Source organism: Sander vitreus, chromosome 23 (assembly GCF_031162955.1).
Source record: "Sander vitreus isolate 19-12246 chromosome 23, sanVit1, whole genome shotgun sequence".
NCBI lineage: Eukaryota > Metazoa > Chordata > Actinopteri > Perciformes > Percidae > Sander > Sander vitreus.
This window is the reverse complement of record NC_135877.1, coordinates 12577543-12592397: the sequence shown is the minus strand read 5'-3', so window position 1 is coordinate 12592397 and position 14855 is coordinate 12577543. Positions and strand designations below refer to the sequence as shown.

Genomic DNA, 14855 nt, shown 5'->3' with positions numbered 1-14855 from the left:
AGTTAAATTTTTTTTTAGAGTTTTTCTCGACATGTTTCAGCTTATTTCTCAACAGCAGATGTAGCAGAACAAAAGCTTTGCTTCAAAAAGACACCCAGTTGTTGTGGCAAAAATAGAAGATATCTCAGCAGAACAACCACAGCACCGCATTGGTCAGCAGATTTTGAACAAAATGCATGTTTTAGTCCATCATGTGAAGTAAATCAAGAGCCTTTTATTGAACAATACAACAATGAAAGATATTGTTACAGCCTTCCTTAATTTGTGCTAATGTTTGTTCCATTTGAAAGTGACGATCTGGGTTCAGATGCAGCCTTGGACATTTATTGCATGTCATCTTCCAGTTAAGTAATTTCAGTGTAGTTTCATTTTTTTTAGTAATCATTTCCATTTCTGTGGCTATTAAAGCAAAACGAGAAAATAAGAGACTTGTAGTAAAGCAACAAGCTAGATTGCCATGATTTTGATTCAGACATTTGATTTTGTCCTCAGACTTTAGTGATTCTCAGATGTTTCCTCTAGCGCTACCATGTGGTTGACATTTGTGATTTTGAGTGAAATGCCTATTGTTAACTATTGGATGCATTGCCATGAAATTTGGTATTCACATTCCTGTACCCCACATATATGAATTGTAACTCATCAGCTTCAGTTGGACTTTAGTGTTTAGTGCTAATTAGCAAATAAGCTAAGCTAAACTTCGATGGTGAATATTTGAAGCATCATACCTACTAAACATCAGCATGTTAGCGTTGTCATTGTGAGCTTGTTAGCATGTTTAAATCAGAATTTAGCTAAAAGCCCCGCTGGGCCTTAGTACAGTCCTGCAGAGCTCCAAGCATAGCTGTAGACTCTTATAAACAATCACAAAACAGCTGTAATAAAAAGAGCAGATGAAAGATGCCTGTCAATATTTGATCGGTGGTACATCTGATAAAATGGCAGATACAATGTCAGTAAAACTGTAGTCTCGCTTTGTCAGACCATCCACACGCTGCGGAGCGGAGGACAGTCTGGCTAGTCCAAACAGCATTCCGGGATGGGAGAAAAACGTGTTCTGGTTTATTGGCATTTCTTTAAACCAATCACAATCGTCATGGGCGGCGCTAAGCTCTGCACGGAGCCGCTGTAAAATAGTCGTGCGAGAGAAAGCTCAGATTGGACAGATAGTCTAGCTAGCTGTCTCAATTTACCATGCAGAGATCTGAAGAGTGAAGAGTCAACCATAGTCATCATAAATCCACCGGAGTTTAAAATTCCAACCCAAAGGAAACGGACATCAGCGAAAATACATGCATCCGGCGGAATTTCCTGCGGCACCGGAGCAATCCCGGAAGTGGAACGTCAAGGATATAGACCATAGACTAGTAAAACGGCAACTGCTCTGGAACTGTGCCAGTGGTTGCTATTAGCAAGAGAATGTTTAACTGAAACCAACTGCTGGGGAAAGCAATATAGTGAACCTGGTGAAATGCAGCTGATTGATTGACTTACTAGTGAAGATGTACTCTTTTTACTGCAGTTTGGCTTTTCTGAGCTGCCAAAGCATTAGGTCATTGTCATTTAAATTTGACATTTGAGTGTCTGACTCGTCTCTCGTGTTTCTTCTGTACTGTTGCTTGGACTATATTTTTTTCAGTCGTCTGTTCCTGTGTATTTGTTTCCATGTCTCTCTTTAACCTCAGCTGAACTACAAAAGTAACACGGATTCCAAAAGTGAGGTTTTACTAAAAGAGCTGTTTTCTGTGCCATAGTCATAATAATAACCTTTATGGCTCAATGACTTCTCTAATGAGCACTAAGGAGAACTGGCATCATATTCCACACTTACACACACACACACACACACACACACACACACACACACTCTCTTTCACCTATGTCTCCCTCCCTGGCCTGGAATGTGAAGGTATAAGAAATAGCCTGTTTTTGGTATATGCATATCTGTACATGAAAAGCTAAAACCAATTTAACACATTGTGTGTGTGTGTGTGTGTGTACATTTGCATGCGTATGGTATTGTAAAAAACGTATTAAGTGTTGTTGGCTGAGTCAGACATAATATAGCTGCTCTTATGAATTCAGTATGAATTGTCAGCCCATGACCCTCTATCTGCTAAAAGCAAAACCAGCTCCCAGTGAGTGGCTGCGAGCGTTTCTGAGCAAACGCAAGCTGCAGTAACCTCAGTGAAAATTGAGTCCACATATTTACAACTCTACAATGAAGTAATGAAGGAAAATGCCACACAATTACTTAAAATGTCATTGTTGTTGCAGTTTAAACTCCAAATAGAAGACGGGAATACATATTTTCTCTTTGGCTTCCTATACATACATTTATAAGGTTATACAACAAGGTATCTTACAGGGCCTGGCGGCTTATCAGACAACTGAAGTGAATCAAATGACTTTACAACAAACTTCCAACACGGGAAAACAGTACGAATATGCTGCTACAGCCATGATGACTTTAAACTCTGTGAATCCTTGCTGATATCAGAACACTATAGAAACTGACCTAGAAGCAATCATTGAATATTTTTGAGGAAGAGAAAACCAGAGCAGACTGTGAGGCTGTTACAGTAGGTGGAGAGGCTAACAGTGAGATTGACAGTACAATAGTTCTATACAGTATGTGGTCAAAGTTGGGTCATTCTGGTTATTTACATAAACTAAATATTTTAAACTACAAACACCTCTGAAGTGTTATATAAAGAAAGCTTGTCTTTGCATATAAAATACAACCTTTTAGGTTTCAAATATATGCAATCATTGTTGTTTCAGCTCTGTAGCCTGATGCCCTATAGCTAAGTGATACCCTTTACAGACTGGCAGACTATGAAGGAACTGTGTGTGTGTGTGTGTGTGTGTGTGTGTGTGTGTGTGTGTGTGTGTGTGTGTGTGTCGAGCCCTCACAGCTTCAAGGTCACTGATTGGGTAAATTTGGATTGACAGGCGATACAAAAACAGGAAGGGGTGGAGCTGGAATTTAAACATCACAGCTGATAATGTAAAGGGTGACTATTACAATTGTACTGGCTTAATGTGTGTGTCTGTACATGTGATAATAAAAAAAGTCATTATTGTTAGTTTGATAGTCTGCATGTGTAGGTGTGCATGACAGAAAGTTTCCAAATGATAACAATCCTGGAGTTGCCATTATACTTCCTGTCTTTGACAGCAGTAGGTCTGCTTGTCTTGTCTGTGATGGTTACAACTTGAACATTTAATGATAAGGCCTCTGCATTGAAATTACTAATACAGTTAATAGTTTTGCAAGGATAATGTTCAAATACTGTCATTTAATTTTCAGTTTTGACTTGCAATTAACTTAGGAAAACATTTGACTTGGACTTGGCCTTAAAACCCCAAAAAGAAATTAAATTACATTTATGCAGCTGACGCTTTTATCCAAAGTGACATCCCCATCCTCATGCAAGGTCACCAACTTCAACAAATGCTGATTTTTATGGGCCAAAGTGGAGTCTCAACAGATGAGTTTTCAGTCTGCGACGGAAGCTGTGTAAAGTTCCTGCTTTCCTGATGGGAGCTCATTCCGCCATTGTGGAGCCAGGACAGCAAACAGTCATGACTTTGTAGCGCGGTAGCCGGCCCCCTTCGTATTGAGGGAGTAGTAAGCCATTTGGCAGTAGCAGAGCATAGTGGACAGGCTGGGGTGTATGGTTTGACCATGTCCTGGATGTAGGCTGGGCCTCAGCCATTTACAGCACGCTTACAGCCACCATATTGAAAAGCAAAAGTGTTTTTGTCTGTGCAAATTAAATTGTAAAAGTGGAGTGGAGTGAAGACAGAGGGCGAAGGAGGTAGAGTAAGGAGGTTTGAGGGGGTTGTCTAGAGCTGAGAGAGTCAGACCCATCCATTTGTGCTGCGTTGTGGTCTGGGGTCTCTCTTGGCTTTCATTAGGCAGCTCTGCTTCCTGCTCCAAAGATGATTGTTTTCTCTCTAAATACGACGCTGAGGTCCTCGACGACCATTAGACACACAGACACAGTGAACACACATTCAGAAACACAGACAAAAGGAGAGACAGTCAGACGCACCCACACACATGGGCGACCCTCAGTGCCCATTTTACAGACACACACACACACACACACACACACACACACACACACACACACACAGGCCTTTGCTGGTCATTACAGACTAACTGCTGGGTTTTTATGCAGATTTATTGAATCCAGGCTTAATGCCTTTACCAGTCGACCTCTTTTTACATGCATTTGGCTTTTTTCTGTCTTTCTTCCTTGATCTTTCCCTCTGTCTCTGGTTATCACTCTCTCTCCCCCCCCCCTCCTTGATTTCTGTCCTCTTTCTCTCTCCTTCCTTTTTTCTATTCTTTTACATCTTTCCATTTCTCCCACTCCATCTATCCTTTGCTATTGTCACTCACTCTTGATCAATCTGCTTCCCCCTTTTCTGTCTGACTCTCTGTCACACATCACTGTATTTCTCTTCCATCCTCTACCTTTCGGTCTCTCCATCCTCTTTTGTCTTTAATGGAAAAACAAGCTGGTGATGGTGACAGCTGAAGGCCATAGACTTAAATTAACACACAGAAACATGCTCTCCACTCTCACACTTTTCTTGTCTCTATCTGAAGCCGTTAAATCTTAGTTTGCAAAGCCAGCCATTGTGGAAGTCCAGCTTCACATATTTCTCCTCCGTTATTGCTGCAGACGTTCCCTTAAGTTCCTTCAATGGACAGCCATACAATCATTTTGACTTTTACAAACACACTTCAATTGAGAAACTTTAAAATGTACAGCTGCACATGCATACAGTGTGTTATGTAGCCAGTTTTCTAATTTTTTTTATTCAGAATTGCACATGAAATCTGTGGTTTAGGTTGTGGTTATAGTTGAGACTTTGTAAAGCCAGGAGGAAAGTGAACAGGATAGGAATATTATGGAATGGAATTGAAAGAAAACACTGTAAAATAAAATAACATTTAAAGGGAAAATCTGTCTGGTTTGAACATTTTGTATGAGCAGCCTGTAAGTGTACTTCATATACCTGCCTTTCTCTCAGTTATGTTTCCAAATTTGCTCATTGGCCACAGACTTTGCATCTTGGTTTAGATCGAGATAAACTACTCTTGATATCTATCTTTTTTTGGATCAGCTGTCTTTAGACGCACCTCAGGCTCCCCACACCTGTAGTTTGTTTTTTCTTTTTTTATTTCTTATACACCTTAACATTGAATCAGTTTCTTTTTAGATTGGCCTACTGGGAGGTTCCACCTATACACAGTCAATGCTGGAGTCTGTTTCTGCTGTTTATTTCTGCAGCCTAAGTCCAGCCTTGTGTAGTTACTCCTAGAGGGCCAGTTTACAGTTTTAAGTCTTTTTTATATGCTCTATAATCCCCTGTTCTCTATGAAGGTGTTCCACTGTAGTTACCACACTTATATTCACAAGCCCACATCTATTGTGTAGCTCTACTTGCATTGAACTAATAGATTTAAGTTCCCAGACAGACCCAGAAATGCAGGGTGGGGAGTTGAACATCTCCCCTTCCTTAACATTTACTTCAAGTGCTCATGAGCAAGGCACAGGATGGTGGAGAGCTCCTAGATTTGAGTGTTTAATACTCTGTCCCCTCCTAACGAACTGCTCCCAGAGGCCTAACGTATAAATATGAATATGTTCCTACAGTCAATTTGGCTGATTGAATAACCTGTTAAAATAAAATTACTAAGTGATGTAGAATTGTCTACAACACACACTTCCCTTGTATTTTTTTTCAGTTGTTAACGCTAAAGGACTGCAGTATTTGTTAGTCCTCCAGGAGCAGTTTAAGGTACAAGTCCTCAAGCTCTATTCCCACTGCAGCTCGTTAGCCTGTGTTTTAAGTGGAACTGCCTGGACTACAACTGGACTGGAATGCGACAGAGCACACATACACACACACACACTCATTCACACGCGTTCTGTCGCATGGCCCAGACGCTTTTGGGCTTGGCGCAGTACAGGCGGCCAACTTATAAAGCAGTCTATACAGTGTAAGCCTGTAAGAACCTAATGGTTTAAATAGAGACAGGAAGAGAGACAGGGATTATAATACAATATAGGCCTACTATACGTTATCCCTTGGCTCTTACTCATAATAGTGTTTCTATAGCACTGCTCTGGGCTGCTGTCGAGGAGTCTGGGGCCTTTTCAAACCTCCTGATCGTATCTTTACTCATGCAACTTGGTATGCTATTGCAGAGGAATATTAGGTCAAACTTTGCCCTCCAGACTTTGTCTATGTCCACATCCTCATCCTCTCCGTCCCCTATGTCTTCCTGCTGGTTTTGTTTTAAAAAAAAAGAGTCTGTCATAAAGGTTTTTCTTTTTTCAGAAACAGTCCACCCTTTCACCTCAGTTTGTATTTTATTACCCTCCACATAGTTCCACCAGACAGTGCTGCTCTGTCGCTGTACTTGTTACATGCTTATGTTTAGGCAGTAATGCAATTATTCAAATATATATATAAAAGTTAATTACAATTTTTTTTTGTCATTGTCATCCAAATATATTATGTGCCAAACTTGTTTAAGATTAGATGAAACTCGTAGCCGACGACGTGTTTTGTTTTGTTTTTATGGTGGAAAATGGGCCTTATGGATTGGATAGGAATGTAGGAAAACAGTTATTTTGCTTCTATACTTATACTTTCTATACCTAGTTCAGGATTCAAACATAAAATAAAATGTATACATTCTCACATGTTGACTATAATTACACCCAAAACTGAGAAGTTTTTATTTTCTTCTTAAAATAACTTTTCTTGCTTCGAAGTAAAACAGAATCTGTAACATTCTCAAGAGTACGTTAGAGGAGTGACTACATTATTTGTGCAGCCCTTGGTACAGTTTTTTCTAAAAGTGGGTCAGTGGGCCTTACTGTAAGCAGCCCTGATCTTTGGAAATATGAGACTGGACCACATGATTTATTGAACATCATTTCCCCTAAATGAGTCAAATCAAGGCGCAGTTAACTGTTTAAAATGCACAGCCAAGAAGTGCTGTGCTGTTCACGACAAGATGGTTTATCGATATAAAAAAAGAGACCTCTGGCCTCAGAATTATCTGTAAATGGAAAAACTGTAGTCAAGTAACTTTGTAAGATGGGTGTCTGCACCAACCAGTTGACTTGCTCAAGAATGGGCTAATGCACTCCAGTCAGATCATATATTTGTGCTCTCGTCTTCCACCTCTACCCGTTTCTCTCTCTCTCTCTCTCTCTCTCTCTCTCTCTCTCTCTCTCTCTCTCTCTGCCTGTTAATCTCTCTGTCTCTATCTCTCTCTGCTGAGTTAGGGTTTCTTTAGAAAACATTAGCATTCCTTGCAAAGAGGTTCAAGCTCTGCAATGTGTGTTGTGGGGTCAGTATGTACATGCACACACACACACACACACACACACACACACACACATACACATATCTTACCCTCATTCTCAACCTGTGTGTGCATGTACATGTTTTTGCAAGAGGTGTGTGTGTGTGTGTGTGTGTGTGTGTGTGTGTGTGTGTGTGTGTGTGTGTGTCTACAGGCCTCTGATAAGGCAGATAATGATCCATCACGATAATGGAGCTTAAGTGGCTGCAGTAAAAAATCATCTTCAACCAACCCTCTCTCTCTCTCACTCACACACACACACACACACACACGTCTTATCCCTTCCCTCTGTCTGTCTCTCTGCTTCCCACAATTCTCTCTGTCACTCAGTAAATCAGAACTTGAGCTTGCAACAGCATGCCGTGCACACACCTGTCATGTCAAACCACTGCACAACGCACACACACTTACACTAACACCTACACTAATGCATCTCCTTAACACACACATACATATCCTGACACAAACACCAACAATCTAAAACACACTCTTACAGAAGTCATTGATCTGGCAACATTAACTCGCTGCCCACTTACATTATTTCATCTATTAATTTCTCTTTGACCACACACACTGTGATTACATGAGACATGATCCATCGGAGCAACAACATACAAAATTATACCTCTTAACTGGAAACTGTATCATGCAACATTGATTTTATTTCATTTATTCAGGCCATAAATGATCTCAGGAGTGAATGTAGCAAGAGAGGAAGTTTATTGCTTACTTCTCTCTCTACGGAGGAATTAAATTATGATTACTTTCTGAGGAAAACTGGGTCAAATTTTTCTAGTTTTGGCTATCATTCATATCAGTTATGAGAACATTTTGCCCACCAGGTTAATTGTAGTGATTTAAGGATGTAGCAATCCTGTTAGACACAGATTTGCAATAAAGCCCATTAGGGCAAGCAGTCAGCCAGGTTTTAAACGTGTTCTCAGTTTAACCACATTATTATAAAAAAAAAAACTTTTAGGAGCTTTTTGCAGCACTGCATCGCAGTCCAGCCCCCGACTGCACCATGAGAGTTCAGATATACTCACCTTCGATTTCATTACCAAATAAGTGGTTTAGAGTTATGGATTATGGAGACAGTAACTTATTATCATGACAGTATCTCTCATATGTTTATACCTTCAGTGTATATGATCCTGTTTTAGGTATGTACATAGCAGTATTGCGCTGCGTTTGACCCTTTTTAAACGCCTTTTTTCCAAGCGTCTCTCTCCGGTGTAGGTCAAGGCTGCGAGAGTCAGAGAGCAGAAGATCTCGTCTCAATCGTCTTACAACCTTATCTTTACTGCCATGTTTTTCTTGGGGATTACAACTAAATTGCAGAGTTGTTAAGTTACATTATCTGCAAACACAATGGTGACACAAAGTGGAAATATGCCAATATATGTGTGTAATTTCACTCACTCACTCTCCATTTCTCCCTAAATCTTCTCTGTTTCTCACTTTTTTCAAAGTGTTTCAAAAATAGTATCTACAAATACTTCTTAGGTCTTGTTGTAGTGTACATACTCTATATGACTGATGTTTTTTAGGCTCCGTGTCAGCGGACAATGAGTAACACAGATGTGAGCACATTATAGACTACAAGGAGATTCCAAACAAGAACACAGATGTTCATCAATATCCATATATTTATAAATATTCAGTAAATAAAGCTGTTTTATTGCATGTAAAATAAGCACTTAGTCTTACGTATTATTGTGTATGTATTGATTACTTTTTGTTGTACTATAAAACACACTACAAAATGAAATTCAACTTCAAAAGGCTTTATTGACATAGTCATATTGATCAAGTGGCGTATGAGAATATTGACATGATGTCCCTCAATTTAGGATTGCACATATTTATAAGATGCAGATTTTTTTTTTTAAAAAAGAAAAGAAAGAAAGATCATAGTTGATGGAGCAGATTTTTATTATCCTGACTTTTATTCACTAGTATGGGCCAAGCTTGCCCTCCTGGGAAACTTCCACACACACAGTTTTTAACACAGGCTTTCTGTTACAAATCTTGAACCAGAAGTACTAAATCCAAATTGAAATTTCATACAAACAATACACACAGTATTGCCAAAGCAATGTGTTAAAACTGACCTAAACTTACTGTATATTCACAACATTGTAAAAGAAATTGTTACATACTCCAAATAATGAAACATCTTAATATATGGATAATGGACTATATTTATATGTGATTTATTGGGCACATTTCCATTAATCATTAACAGTATTATTACTTACAGCAGTTTTACGGATGAATAAAGCCACAGTAATATAAAATGCCAATGAGATTTGCTGGCTCAGAGATGAGAGCAGAGGGAAGAGGTTAGGACTTAATGAGGCAAAATGTTGCCAATATCTGACCCAGGCCTCTCACACACACATACACACACACACACACACACACACCCACACCAACATAAATGTGGGCTTGTGTTACATGACTGTTGCTCTTATTGATACAGATGTATTGGTCATTAAGTCAGTTAGGTTTGGCGTCTCAGCTCGGCTGCAGCCAAAGAAAACAGCAGCGCTCTCTCACAGAAATGTTCCGTTCTGTATGGGCAAAAAGAACTACATTGTGGTGTTTTCAGATAACAGTTGTGTGTGTGTGTGCGTGTGCGTGCGTGCAAAATTAAGTCTTTTATCTTTCCTTTATGTCCATCTTGCTGCTCTTTATCATCTGAAAGGAACAATATAGAAACATGGAATTTAAAGGAATAGTCTACATTTTAGGTAATACGCTTATTTGCTTTCTTCCCTGGAGATAGATGAGAAAATAGTATAAGTGTAAGTTGTGTGCCCATTAAAAGTCTTGTATTTACACTCCAGTATTTATCAAGTTAAATAAACGAGATATAGCATGTGAAGTTCTTAACATGGTAGGGGGATTTTTTACCTTTGGACAGAGTCAGGGTAGCTTTTTCTCTCTTTCCAGTCTTTATGCTAAGCTAAGCTAACCAGCTTCTGGCTCCAGCTTTATACTAACCATACAGACATGAGAGTGGCATCGATCTCCTCATTAACTATTGGCAAGAAAGCAAATAAGCGTATTTCCCCAAATGGCAAACTATGCCTTTAAATTCCATGTTACTATGTTGGCTTTATCGCAAGATGTTTGTTTACAAAATGTCTAAATTCTCTCTCTCTCTGTCTCTCTCTCTCTGTCTTTTCTCTCTCTTTCAGTTGGAGGCAGAGTTAGCACTGTGTGAGAGGGAGGGGGCGGAGCTCCAGGAGTACGCCAATCAGGTCTTGCAGCAGATCGCAGACCGATGCCCCGACATTTTGGAACAAGTGGTCAACGCTCTGGAGGACAGCTGCTGACACAGAAACACACACACACACACATGCTGACAGAAACATAAATAAGCTTACGTACAGACATGAATTAGCCTGCAAAGTCAGAAAGCAAGCAAACATGCACAGGACCGTCAGAAGTCTCCAGCAAACCCCCATAATCCCCTGATACTCAAAACAAATCACAGGATGAAGACTTTCTCTTCCACCGGCTTTTCACTCATCTCATTTTCGGAAAAAGGGATCTACAAAAAAATCACATCATTACTGAAAAATATTCTTCCACTGTGTCTTTAGTCGTTATCATTTTGAACAAACAGTGCCAGCTGAGGGAAATATTGTTCATGTTTCAGTTCATAGTGCTTTGTTGGCATGCAAGTTAATTGGAAATAGTTGATGTTTTTGAGACAGTAAACACGTATTTTCCTAAATACTCCGAAACAGCCTTCTCACTTCACAGCGGCCATCTTGTGTCCTTCCAGGCAATCGGCGGTTGTAATCGTAACTTGATGTATTTTATGGGTGGAAAATATTTTTAAACTGTATGAAAAAGGTAAAAGTGAGTTTCTGATGCCAGACTTACATGCTGTTACTACATTGTTATTTGATTGGTTCAGATACAAAAGTGTTTATTTCAGCTGCCTTTGATTCTTTACATCATTTGCTGCTATCTTTTCAACTTTTAGTTTCTATTTTTCTTCCATTTTTTGTTTTTTCCCCCTGATGAAACGTCCCAACTTGCAGTTTCTTTCAGCAGTAACCTCTGGATAGTTGTGTATATTGTAAAGAGAGAACTTTATTGAACAGAAACACAGCTTTCGTCAGGCAAACACGACACTTTTCATCTTTTTTTTCCCCCATAGTTTGTGAAAGGCACAAACCACAAAAATCTCGCAATGCTCCCTTTATTAAAATACAATAGTGTTGATATTTTGTGTTTCTTTTTAACCTAAGAAAAACATGTTCAGTTATGGTGTCCATGCTGAGATTAGGTTGTGTTCAGACAACCCCTCACTCACCATTTTGTGACAATCCCTTTAGAGTTAACACGGATAAATCTGAACTCACTTTCCCTAATTGAAGTATCTTTTTCTTTCTTTTTTCTTGGGAGGTAGGGAATATTAAATACTTTCTATATATTTTTTTTGCTTTTGGTAATATATATATAAAACACTAATCTTGTTTAATTGAAAATATTGTCATGTATTGGTTGATATGTTACATAATGTGTCAAAACTTCTTTTTTTGTGAAGTAACCACAGATTTGTTCTGTAAGCAGGAGACTGTTACTGGGAGCGTATATTGCACCTACACGAGGCTCTGTGTCCACCGGGAACATTTTCACAGAATCAGTTTCTTGTTCTTGTTGTTTACAGTGGAAATGACACTCTGATGCATGTTTCCCACAGCGCTGACAGTCTTAGCATGATTAAAACGCAAACAGCACTAGAGGTTCAAATTGTTTCAACTTCAATTAAAACCTCCTCTAACAGTTTTTAGTTAGTTTTTTTACTTATACTGTAGTGAGTGCTGAAGCCATGACTGTTTAGCGCTGCTCCTTTAAAGGAATACCTGGTGGAGCCAAACCTAAAGAGGGGGATTTACACGGCACACTCAAATCTAATTTTACACCATCAAAAGGCTTTCTAAAGAAGCCCAAAAGAAAAACGCACCTAAGCTGTGTATTAAAAAAGCAAATGAGGAGTTTCATTCCAAAATATTACATGAGGTGCAGGTTCCTCAAATGTTACCAGTTTGAAATTGCTAAAAGCTTCAAAAATCATGAGGATTTGACAAATGGCTCTTATTTTGGAATTAAACTTCATCAGATATGAGCTTGTGTTGTAATTCCAGTATTTTGTTGTCTGTTTTATACTGATAATGTTTGGAAGCGGTGATGACCGCAACTAACTGCGACTTTGTTGTGGATTAAAAATGAGAGAATAGAATAAAATATGGATTTATCTTTATTTTATTGTGAAAGGATTCTGTTATTTAATCTCAGTCAAATGTTTCACAGGTGAGAGCTCCCAACCTTTTTGACTTGGGAGCAGTTTAACCAAAGGGTGATTTTTCTTTCTCATATTGTTTCTTGTTTGAAGGATTTTTATCGGCTGGAAGAGAGGAACATATTCAGGAATTCACAAGAAGACAAAAAAAAGCAAAAGAATTAAGGACAGTCATAAAAGTATTCTTTCTCATCCCCTTAATCGTCTGATGACCCCTCACTCACACTCACCTTAGATATGTGACAGAGGCCACGACTGATTTATTTATTTTTTTGTCTTTTTGTAGATGATCTGAGTACAAATAATAAAGACTAAGCTTAGAACATCTTTCCTATCGTTTCATTTTCTTACTTTTTCTGACCTCTCCTTTCCTTTTGCCTCCCTCGTTCTCTCTCTATCTCCCGCTAAACTGTGCTTCTTATCTTGCACTAGTGGTACATTTTCCTATCCACCCACAATAATGGCATTATTCCATAGCCCAGGCCTCATCCTGTTCCAGTTCTACACACACACACACACAGTTATATCATTACGATTGTCTTAAATGTCTAACAACTCCAATTGCCTGGACTCAAATCAATATTGTGGACAATTTTATTCTTTAAACAATTATTTTGTGCTAAATAGGAACTAATGAAGATGAGGAAAGATGTTGTGCATGCATGTGTGTTATAAGGGTAAATGTAGCTGATAACGACATAGGAAAGTGACTGTAAAAAGTGCCCGACACACACACACTTCCTTTATGTTTGCATCTTTCATATGGCAGCAGCTCAGTGTAATGCATTCAATCAACTAGAAAATCTGGTTAAACAGACCTACCTGGCTCCACTGACCCTAAACCCTGACCATGACCCAACCTTTTCACTCAAAGACTTTTCCAGCAGAGCGAAAACTTCACCAGGCTATTCATTTTTTCACACAATAAAACACATCAGAGGGAACTCGCTGACAGTCTGTAAATGTAACATATGTGCTGGTGTTTACATTCACATGTGGCAATATGTTCAGTGTGTCTGGGTTTGTCAAAAAGGATCCGTTCTGCTTTCTCAATCTACTGTCCTAACAAAAGCCAGTGGAGGGAGACAGAAGGGATGGACGGAGTGAGAAGGAGGAGGAAAAGATATGCATGTATGACTGCCTGATTTATGTGATGGAGAAAGAGAGAGAGGGAGGGAGGGATGGATAGGAAAGAGTGGAGACACAACCCACTAAGCACCAGACATCATTTCATTTTCTTGACTTTGCTGTAACTCATATAGCTCAGAGCGTAATGCAAAATATTACATATTTATACACCAAAAATATGCTGCATTATTTCGCAAAACATAGTCTGTCTCCAATGAAATCCCCTTGAGTTGATTAAAACCCCATTACAGGTTACAGTTTGATCCATTACACACACACACACACCTTTCTTTGCAGAGATTGAGCAATAATAAGATCCTGCTGATATTGGTGGTTCACAACACAAAAAATACAGTTGTCCTTGAGATAATGTTTGAACATGTGTATAGTTAAAAATATATCTACATTTTGTCTTTCCATATATATATATATACTGTATAAACTATAGTGCACTAAGACACACAAGAGACCAGGAGGAGAAATAAAAGTTGAGTGACTGCAGAGGAAGTGGGGAGGGCTTGCGTTGGCTTTGGGTAGATGTGGTTTCAATCATCACACATCACATCACACATGACTGCAAAGAAAAAGAAGGAGAGGGTGATGGCGAGAAAGAGAAAACAGAGAGGAGAGGGAGAGCCGAGACCAAAACAAACAGCAGCTGAACTTAAAACACACACTCAGTCTATATTACATGTTTTCAAGCTTAATAAGTAATTATTTCAGTTGTGGTTTGAAGGCATAAACTTGTTGCTTGTTGATTTTGGATGTTTGCTTTTTTACATACATTATTGTCTCTAATAAATGGTTTGTAACGTAAATGAATTACTGAAGTGTAGGTGGGATGAATGGAGTAGAGCGAGAGAGAGAGAGAGAGAGAGAGAGAGAGAGAGAGAGACACGGAAGATTGGATGGCGAGAACTGGCAAGATGGAAGGGACAGAAGGAGGCAGTGAGCAGTAGGAAAAACTTTTGAGAGGAAATAAAAACAATGTGAGAG

At 39.1% G+C, this 14855-nt stretch overlaps 1 protein-coding gene across 3 annotated transcripts in view; it reads left to right on the top strand.

Annotated features, from left to right (window-relative positions):
* Positions 1 to 13054, top strand: part of LOC144511993 (ELKS/Rab6-interacting/CAST family member 1-like) — a 123302-nt gene extending 110248 nt beyond the window's left edge. For all 3 annotated transcript variants that reach the window (XM_078242508.1, XM_078242509.1, XM_078242507.1), the window contains one exon: positions 10612 to 13054. In XM_078242508.1, the coding sequence (XP_078098634.1) occupies positions 10612 to 10749 (138 nt within the window). In that variant the 3' untranslated portion in view covers positions 10750 to 13054. The remainder of the gene's footprint in view (positions 1 to 10611) is intronic.
* The last annotated feature ends 1801 nt before the right edge of the window (positions 13055 to 14855 follow it).